General features: G+C 37.8%; 1 protein-coding gene across 4 annotated transcripts in view; it reads left to right on the forward strand.

Moving 5' to 3' along the window:
* The window catches only part of TLE1 (TLE family member 1, transcriptional corepressor), a 57,386-nt gene extending 47,163 nt beyond the window's left edge, over positions 1-10,223 (forward strand). For all 4 annotated transcript variants that reach the window (XM_063455006.1, XM_063455007.1, XM_063455008.1 and 1 more), the window contains exons 17-20: positions 5,424-5,571; positions 6,644-6,794; positions 9,414-9,490; positions 9,710-10,223. In XM_063455006.1, the coding sequence (XP_063311076.1) occupies positions 5,424-5,571; positions 6,644-6,794; positions 9,414-9,490; positions 9,710-9,817 (484 nt within the window). In that variant the 3' untranslated portion in view covers positions 9,818-10,223. The remainder of the gene's footprint in view (positions 1-5,423; positions 5,572-6,643; positions 6,795-9,413; positions 9,491-9,709) is intronic.
* The last annotated feature ends 409 nt before the right edge of the window (positions 10,224-10,632 follow it).

Consider the following 10,632-nt stretch of genomic DNA (forward strand, 5'->3'; position numbering starts at 1 on the left):
GCACAGATTTTTTTATTTAATTTCTCTTAGAACTAGGATGTATGCAGCGTGCGTTTTCTGAATCCTATTAGGTTGGCAAACCCACCAGAGGAGAAGGCCAACAAACTATTCTGTCTGGATTAAATCCATAGGGCTTTACAGGCTGCTTGGCAGGCATATGACAGATTTGGGACTCAGATTATTCGTCTTTTTGCCTTCAGATGAAATTTTAAACAAGCACAGCTAGTGTGCTGTTGGCATAACTCTCCACAATTGTTTTTATTACTTCTAAGTGCTATGAATCTGCTAGACTGACTTGCATGTTTTTGTCATAACTTTCCTTTTATTTTTATTTTTTTAATGTAATCTTGCATGAAATGCTTAGGGTTTGTAAGCAGAAAGCTAGTTGTCTTCACATTAATTTGGGGTAACTATAAATATAGTAATATCACAAATGTAACTTTATCTGAATAAACTCTGCACTATTCTTGTATTATTTTTTTTAACTTTCTAACTGGCCATTATGTAGTATGCACAGGGAAATTGTAATGTTAGAGTAAATTAGCCAAACTGGAAATATAGCGGAATTGTTGGTCCACTATGACATTTTGTCCATGATTTCTAGTTTAGTGAATAACTTTTAATGCTCTGCTGGTAGTGCAGAATCCATTATTCTTGTCAGTGTTATTTACTAAAGTGAGCATTGTTAGGCATTTAAAATGATTCACATAATTACGGTCATGTAAAGGCAAACTGGGAAAAAGTAATTATCCTTACAGTTCAGCTATTTTGGCCTTACATTTGAAATTCACATTTAATTCCGCACACGTTATCCGTTGAGTGGTTTAATTTATGTGTCTTTGGTAATGTCCAATTGGCTTCTGACTGCATGAAATTGTAATTACTGCTGCTCCAAAGCAGGTGAGGTGAAATCCTGAGCTATGTAAAACCTAGAACTCCATTTAATCCCTGCAGGGAGATGCAACAGCCGCTGTTGGCAAAAATCTCCCCCTCTCCCCCTCTCCCCTTCTCCCCTCTTTCGCCTTTCCCCCCTCGGAAGTATCGGCGGTTGTTCAGAAAAATGAACCTACCAAGGGGTAAGGTAAAAGGTTTTCCTATGCACCCAAGGGTTGTGGAACTACTGCAGTGGGAGTGGGAAAACCCAGAAAGACGTGCTTTCATTTCTAAGCACGTCAAACAACTGGTGAAATTAGACAGAGGAAAAGTGGGAAGAACTTCCTAAAGTCGATATCCATATCCAAAATCTGCTTTATGTGAACTCCCTTTCGAGAGGAACAATTTATTTTGCACTCCTCTGGAAGAAATTATTAAGCATATGTCTGAAACCAAAAAGCCATTACCTCAGGATTCCAGATATTCAGGATCTCAAGCCAATAAAAGATCTCAGTTCACCAGACAACGTTCCTTTCGCTTCCATGAAAAATTTCAGATTTTGCAAGCAAAATAGACACACCAGATTCAGGGATCTCAATAACAAAGACAAAAAGATATATTGACGCCAAGAGTGGGAGGTCGTCTTCGGTTCTTTTCTCAGAAGTGGAAGGAGGTGACCTTAAACCATTGGATACTAAAGGCCATATCAGAGGGATACAGGATACTTTTTTCAACAGTGACAAAATTAGGTTTTCTCCTCTCAAAGTATCCATCACAAAAGAAATCCGAAGCCCTGAAGCAAGGGTGTTATAGAAAAAGTTCCCAAATGCCAAGAGTTTCATGGGGTTTCTTCTTGCCTGTTTTTAGTTCAGAAGCCAGACAAATCCTTCCATCCTATTCAATGCCTTAAAGATGTCAACACATGCATCCCTTATCAGAGATTCCATATAGAAAATAGTTTGCCATGAATTCACCCTTCTGCAGAATGTGTGTGTGATTGACAAAGTAAGACTTGAAGGATGCCTACCTCCATGTTCCCATATCAATATTTTCTTGTACGTTCCTAAGGTTTGCAATTCTAGCAGGAAAAGGAAAGATTCTGCACTTCCAGTTCAAAGTCCTATCGCTTGGCTTATCATCAGCCCCTCGTATCTTTACAAAGATCCAGGCTCCTCTGGCATCTAAGAGGTGTGACAATAGTTCCTTACCTTGGACGACTAGTTCTTGAAAGCATAATCAGAACATCTTCTGCAGTTGGATCTCAATATCACCAGGAGGTTAAGAGATCACGGCTGGCTTTTAAACCTACAAAAAACTCTGATTCCCTCAACAAGGATGGAGTTCCTGGGGAATTCAAGGTCCCTGTCGCTTTTTCTTCCTATGTCAGAGCAAAAAAGAATAGCCGTTTCAAGCTCACAACAGAAGAAAGTTTCACCATCAGACAGGCCATGAGTGTCCTGAGACTTCTCGCCTCTGCGATCCCAGCGGTTGGATGGGCAAAAGCAGAAATCAGACCTTTACAATGGAACATTCTGGCGGAATGGTCAAGAAAGAAGGATTCGGATGCAGTTATCTGCCTGTTAAGCACCGTAAGAAAACAACTAAGTTGGTGGGAAAATGCAAACCACCTTTCCAGAGGCCTTTCATTCGAACAGATGCCTCACAAACTGGTTGGGGCACCCATATAGATTCACAGTTCATTCCGGGGAAATGTATTTCGAAAGAAGCAAGAGTCCTCAAACTTCAGAGCTGAAGGCAGTTATGAATGCTCTGGTAGCTTTCAGTCCTGTCATTGCAGACCAAGCCGTAAGGATTCAGTCTGACAACGCCACCACGGTTGCTTACTTGAACTGTCAAGGAGGCTCAAAAGTAAACTCTCTACAGGATCTGTGCTACTATATCATGTCTTGGGCACAGTCAAAAGTAAGATCACTCTCAGCAACTCATATCAGAGGTACTCAAAACATAGACCTCAGCAGAGAATGTTGGTCTCAAGCGGATTGGTCTCTAAAACCCCAGATGTTCTCAAGACTGGAATTCCGATTCGGCTTACCAGACATCGATCTTATGGCCACAAGGAAAAAAAAAAAAAACTGAAAGCCACATGCTTTGCTTCTATCCAGGCACTGGATTTTCCAGACTTCCTATATGGCTTGTACCTCACCTGGAACTTCGTCATGGGATGTTTTCCCTCCGGTAGCCTTGATACCAGGGATAATTCAAAAGATCAGATGAGGAAAAAGCAAGGGTTCTAGCTATTGTTTCCTTCTGGCCAAACCGAAGCTGTTTTTTCTGAAATAGAGCATATGACCATTTCACACTGGGTTCTTTCAATTTCAAGCAACTTCATAGAGAATGTGGATCTTCCAGAAGAGACTCTGGAAATGTTCAAACTGACGACATGGTTGCTGCAAGGATGATCTTCCATGAGCAGGGTTTTTGAGTGAGGTTATTTTGTCATCTATCCGTTAATCAACGTCCAAAATTTCTTAGAATTTGGATAAAGTTCCTGAACTGATGTGTTCTGAAAGGCTGCGTTCCAGATAATCCCTCAATACCTGATATTCTGTCTTCCCTGCAGGAGTTGAATAATATAAGACCTAGTAAAACAGCTCAAATAATTGATTTTAAAGACAAATTATCACCTCAAGATTCAATAAAGTTAAGTATGTTAACAACCCAGGCAGATTGATATTTAGCAATTGGGGATCTTTGTAAATGTTATTCCTTAATTAATTTGCACACCTGTGGGTGTTTTTACCTATATGTAATACGTCAATGGGATAATGATTAGCGAAAAGAGCTGAATAAACATTTATTGTACGATAAGCTTTTCTGGAATCAAATGAATTCAATAGAACATTTTAAAATTTGCATTAAAATGGACTTGTATGGTATAGTTGGGTCGTGGGCACTCTGCCCTCAGTATATTTTTATCTGTTTTACTCAACCAAGTTTCTATATATTTAGATACATGTGGAATTGGAATCCACTCCATGGCTCTGGGGTGTTTTAATGTGCCCTGGATCCAAAAGAGGAGTACCTTTTTTGTATCAAGGCAAATATTGTTGAAAATTTCCGAATGGGATTCAAAATCTGGTGTTTCCTACACAGAATCAGGTGTAGAACGGAGATTTCTTAATCATACACAGACTCTGACCCTGATTACTATTTGTTTTAAGATATTTGAGAAGTCAGGTTTGTCTTGTAGAGGCTTTCCAAGCCCTCCTAACTTCCCCTCAGGCAGAGTGTCTGTGGTGTGAGCTTTTAGACCACTTCACAGTTTAGCATTGTGAATGCATTTTGTCGAACGAGTCTTGTTATGGCATATTTCTTTTGAATGCCTGGGAGATGGAAAGGATAGTTTGTACAATTATTTAGTTTCTGGGTAACCTTCTCAGATTTTTTTTTTCCCCAAGCCTTTTGCCAACTGTGTGGTTTAATCTTCAATCAAAGGACATTGCTTGTTTCCTGTATCTTGTGTAGTGTGAGAAATGGCAAGGGCTACAGATTTTGACAAAGTATCTTGCATTGTTGACATGGCAGACATTATGGCTTTGGATACTTTTTTTTTTAAATTTTTTTATTCATGTAAAATATTTTGAAAATGTTTTTAAAAATCCCAAGCTGCCTGCTGAATCAATATGTGCAGAATAAGAAACAGTCTTTTTGGACTGATCTTTATTGGTTTTAAGAGTAAATCAAATGTATACAGTATAATGTACTTTTCTAAATTAAATCCGATGGTAACAATGCTGAGGTAATATAAAATTAGGAGCAGTTTACAAATTCGCTAGTGTCTACATGTCTCACATATCTCAAATAATAATATACAGGAACAGTGTATGTTGACAAGCGAGGAAGGCGGCATAAATCTGCTTAAAATCCAAGCCATCACCAGTTGGGATGTGAGAATCTCGTAAGACATGCGAAAAATCGCATCAGGAAAGGGCTGGAGTTACTAAGTGAACAGGGAAATTAATTCCATGTTTAAAATGGCTGCCGCACGCAACTCTATCAGAAGGGTGGTGGAGTTTGTTAACAAAGAAATGGGCACTGAGGCAAAGATTCAGTTCAGTGGGGAACGACTTGCCACAAGCACGTCGAAATATAAAGTCCCGAAACTGGACCAAATTACAAGAATGAAACACAGGTGAAGTCACCTTGGACAAAATAGCACTACAAGCTCAGCAAAACACCAATTGTTAAAACTGATTGAATTGTAATAACATGAAATAAACGTGAGAAGACCATTCAGGGAAAAAAAATAAAAATTTACTCTGTGGAGAAATAGGCACATATGAGGTGTTGGTGTGTAAAATGTAAGGAAAATCAAACCATTTAATTCTACAAGGATAATTTATGCAATTTATATAATTATTTTTTATTTTTTTTTAAATGTAAATATCTTGATATAACTGGAGTGTTGTTCAGTTTCACTAGTTTTACAAGAGATGACACATGTAGAAAAGTCCAAAAGCTAACAACGCAGCAGTGTTTACCTTGAGTCCTGGCAGGAAATCATTATTCAATCTTGTTTGTCTTATCAGGCAATTCCAGGGCCACACAGATGGAGCCAGCTGTATTGACATTTCTAATGATGGTACCAAGCTCTGGACAGGAGGTTTGGACAACACAGTACGCTCTTGGGATCTGCGCGAAGGACGACAGCTCCAGCAACATGACTTTACATCACAGGTATATTTTGATTGAGGCCTCTTTCTCCACTCTTTGAATGTCTGTTAGCCTTTCAGCAGTATAAGAGTTTGTGACACCTGCAAATTTCATAAAATTCTTTAGTTTAATTAGATCAGGTAATGCCTCCAAACTTTTGATCAATGCTTTAAACAATATTTCTGTAAGTGTACAAATCCCTTATGAGTGAGCTGTTTAGTGAAGTACCCATTTTTTGAAAAAAAAATCTATTTTTTTTTTTTTTTTTAAAGATTTATTTATTTTTATTTAAACCCTTTTGGGCATTAGTTTCCCTCATGTGGGACGTTTACTGATGGAAACAAAATGGCTGCCGGTATTCTAGGTTTTCATCAGAACTTGCGATGTCCGGAGATGAATTTGTTAGCTATTAAGTTCTACTTAATATGGTTTATGATTTATGGTGCATAGTTGGCAATAAAACCCCACTGGTAGTTCGATTTAGTAACAAGTGGTCCAAAAACATCTTAAGAGAAATCTTTTCATGTAAAAAATATTAACGTAAGAATTAATACAACCTAACAGTGTATTTAAAGTTGCCAATATGCTGATGATGGGGAAGGAAATATCAGGCGAATATTTTAAATTACTTGTATACGATCTATAAATTGTTCTCTTGTCTTGTATTCAAATAAGGTATTCCATTTTAAAGCAGTTAATCTTGTATAGAAAGTACTACTTAAAGTACAACTTTATAAACCTAAGTTTCCCATTTAATACGTGATTTGTATGTGTATATATATATATATGTGTATGATCTATATATATTTTTATAGTATGGTGTGGATTACAGTGATTATATATAAATGCCTAGAGAGGCTTGAACAATGGGGACTTGCGCCCCATAATAGCACTAAGCAATGCTTATCCTGCAATTGCATAAAGATTTGTTGGTTTTTAATCTAAAATGGAGTAAACCGCATATAAAATGTTCGTAGTACAAATGTTTTTCTGTTGGGTCTCTGAAACCCTTTTATCCTTTTTTTATTTATTTTTTTATTTTTGTGTAGTTATGATAGTACATTAAGTCTTGTATCATTTTATCAATTTCTCTCAGATCTTTTCACTTGGATATTGTCCAACTGGTGAATGGCTAGCTGTTGGAATGGAGAGTAGTAATGTCGAAGTATTACATGTAAATAAACCAGACAAATATCAACTGCACCTGCATGAGAGCTGTGTGCTTTCACTAAAGTTTGCTTATTGTGGTGAGTATCCTAAACATGGCTAAGAGAATAGTTTGGGTATAGACCTTCTTCAAGTTATTTGCTGGTCCTTGGTGGTCTCTTGGGTGAATGAAATTTGAAATAAAAAAAAGTTTTTTATTTTTATTGAATGTAATGTACTAAAAAAAGAATCTAGAAATCAAGAACTAAAATTCTGTTTCCATTATTACACGCCTAGATCAAGTGACAGGAAGTTAAAAGCTTTGCTTAAACATTTAAGGGCTAAAAGTTTGGAGAATTCCTCAAGATCATAACATCCATGACACATTATTGGTTCTTAAAGAATAATGCGAAGGCCAGGAAGGTAGTCTCATGTCCAGCACACGACAAATACAGTCACCGATTAGCCAGCTACACGCATTGCTTTTTAATAATTGTACAAATAATTACCTTGTGTAGAGGACTCTTTCCTGGTCCATCTTCACCAATAAAAGCGAGCTGCATGTCCGTAACTGCAGTAATGGCCTGTAACATAATGGCCTGTTCTGTATTTTTTTTATTTTTTTATTGTGCAAGTGTTAACATACATGCTTGGTACACCACGACCGCTGTAACACGCTAAAGATAAACAGGCAACATAAATCAAGAGCATAGCAAATGTAGAAACTGCACTTTTTTATTGTTTTTATTTTTTATATATATATATATATATATATATATATATAATTTTTTTTTTTTTATAGTGGGATTACAGGTTAGGAACAGTAGCGTGTCAATAAATGTCAGTTGACCAGTAAAACATGATGGTGTAGTAAGCAGGCTAAACTTACTGACTGGGTCAGAATTAATAAACTGGTAACAAACAGGCATGTTGTCCACTTATTCACAAGCAGTGCAGTAGTGAGAGGTGTTTTTAAATAAAACTATTACAATCTACTATTACACTTAGGCAAAAATGTTTAGTTACATTATATGATCATACATTGCATAAGCCTGCCAACTACATCAAAAGTCAAGCCTGCCAACTTCTTGGTTATATATATATTTCTATCTATCGTTAATCTGCAAACTGTGCGAGTTATTGGCCGAGTGGGATACACGTTAAAGCTGTAAACCGTAAGATGTGTTGTAGCTTATTCCCCCCAGGAGGTCCCCCCTATTAGGTGTGCGTGTGGTAGGTGAACATATTAAATAATATTGGAGATTCCAGCAATGAATACAGATAGTCACCAGCATTGCCACGTAGGCGGGTAGCAATAGCGAGCAGCCAAAGGCCTTACTCACAGCTCAGTCTTAAAGCCCTGGTCAGCCTATGCCAGCCAGGGGTACCGCACAGTCCCACATCAAGCAATCACACTGGATGTCACAGCCCATAGATGCGGGCAGACTGGTCAGCTCTTTGGTCGCTTTTGGGGTCCCAATCAAGCGTGGCGCTTGATCTGCCACCATGTTGGGACTTTCCATGCTGGTGGAGCGGAGTGCTTGGGAGGGGTACTCTACAGTATGCAGCAGGTACTCGGTGGGGAGGCAGTATAGCGCATAGGTCAAAAGTTGAAGCGCCCCCAGGGGGCCGGTAACCAGGCACTGGTACATGACTGACCGCCTTCGGGCTTCTCAGGATCAGCAGTTCGGCCGCCACTCCCGCCTGGTACACACCAGGCCGCATCCGCCACGGTGGAGCCAAAAGTCCCCCAATGGGTTGTTGATTGCTTCTCAGCATAGTTAGTGTTTGGAGGTAAATGGCTTCGCTTGGTGTGCCCTGGCTTGAGCAATCTCAGGCTTATTCATGCCTTTAGTAGCAAGGCCATGGAGGAGCTCAGCCAAAGCACGTCTGCTCTCCATGGTGGCCAGGCCCACACTCACCCCTGCCCCCCCCCCCCCGTATTTATTTTTATTCAAATATTCTACAATAGTGATTCCTTTGCTTGTACCGTTTACTTTAAGGTTTCTGTTTTATGGCAAAATCTTTCAAATGCTTGAAGTATAAAGAAAGTAGTCTGTAGAAAATTTTGTGGGATCCTCCACAGACCTCCATGTTGTACTCATACATGCACGAGAATAAAACACTGATATCTGCTCCTGGTGGCAGCAGCAGTGCCAGAAGCTGAGAAAAACGGACAGGAAGAAGATGATGATGATTGTGGCGGCTAAAAGGGACAGGTTGAGTCAAGTAACTCACCCCTCTTCCCCCACCCTCCAGGACAGTGACAGGGCTGTGTTAAGACCTGGGTCAGGATCCAAAATCGGATCCATGTTACTGGCCACAGCCCATGGTTGTAACATGCACAAGCTATTGGTTAGGTCCCAGCAACTATGTAAAGTATAAATGGTTACTGTAGGGAACTTTGTCTTTCCTGAAGACCTCCTTATATTGGGAAGAGTCTAAAGAGTGTTTTTTGTTGACTTAGTTGTATTACTTAATCTAGTACAATTGTATTACATATTCTACTGTGGGGGAATTGCAATGCTAATGACCTAGGCATTTTTTAAGGCTGTCTAAAAAAAGTTAACACCTGATCTTCTGTATTATTGCAATTATGTTAATTTTTTTTCTGTTACCCATAGAATAGAGCTGCTGAAAGTATTGGTGTTTAAAAAAAAAAAAAAAAAAAAAAAACTTGTATTAAATGATTTACATATATATTTTTCTGCCATTTTAAGGTAAATGGTTTGTAAGCACTGGGAAAGACAATCTCCTGAATGCATGGAGAACTCCATATGGAGCAAGTATATTCCAGGTAAGCGCACATGTCACTACATAACACAGCTGATTATTAGAATTTGTATAGTATCCTAAATATTGTAACCTTTTTTTTTTTCTTTCTTCGATTGTACTAATTAACTCAGAGTTAAAACTACCTACATTGGATATGAGATTTTTTTTGTTTTTGAAGTTTAGTTTCGTATTTTTTATTAAACCACTCTTAATTTTATTTATTTTTTTTCCAATTGTGTAGTCCAAAGAATCCTCATCTGTACTGAGCTGCGATATTTCTGTGGATGACAAGTACATTGTCACAGGATCCGGTGACAAGAAGGCTACCGTTTATGAAGTTATCTACTGAAAATGACTGGGGATTACAACCTTTTGTAAAACATTGTCTGGGCCAAAATTTACTTATTTCTGTAGAAGTAGGACAACCATATTCAAAAGACATATGGACATAAAGAAAACAAACATTATTTTTTTTCTGTTTTGCTTTATTTTTTTATTACTTGTGGGCAAAATCATAGGACTCGCTAAAGTCTGTACACATGGACATAAACTGTGCAGAACAAATGGAATCCTAGAGAAAAATGGATGTCAACCATGTCTTAACAAGTCTGCTGAAGAAAGTCGGGTTTTTGGATTTATTTTGTTTAAAAAAAAAATTATGTAGTGACTGCTGCAGATATTAACAATAACCCTAATCTGTGGGTAACTTAAAAGATTTTTGCAATCCTGTCCTTCGTAGAAACAAACTTACATTTTTGGTTCCCTTTTTTTTAATTTTTTTTTTTAAATATATAATTTTGATTTTTTTTTTTTTGTATTTTTGTTGAAGGTCAAATATTTGTAAAAAATGTAAATAATTTGGTTTGCTACAGTAAAAGTTTTAGTACAAACATTACATTTTTTTTTCTAACTGTCTATATGTAAATGCTTTCTGATTGGTGTATATAGGATTTGTAATTATACTTGATTACTAAGGTGGTTATGTTGTATTCCTATTTTGCTACACTGTGATAGTTTGATTTGTAAATGTCATAAGTAGAAACTAGAGTGACCTGGCACCTATCTAGATGCCTACAGCACAGCTATCCTACTGGCAAATCATGGTTAAGTCACCACAATAAGGCTCTTGGGTTTCATATAGAACAAGGGGGGCGAGTTGACGTT

This window comes from Pelobates fuscus, chromosome 5 (assembly GCF_036172605.1).
Source record: "Pelobates fuscus isolate aPelFus1 chromosome 5, aPelFus1.pri, whole genome shotgun sequence".
Classification (NCBI taxonomy): Eukaryota; Metazoa; Chordata; class Amphibia; order Anura; family Pelobatidae; genus Pelobates; species Pelobates fuscus.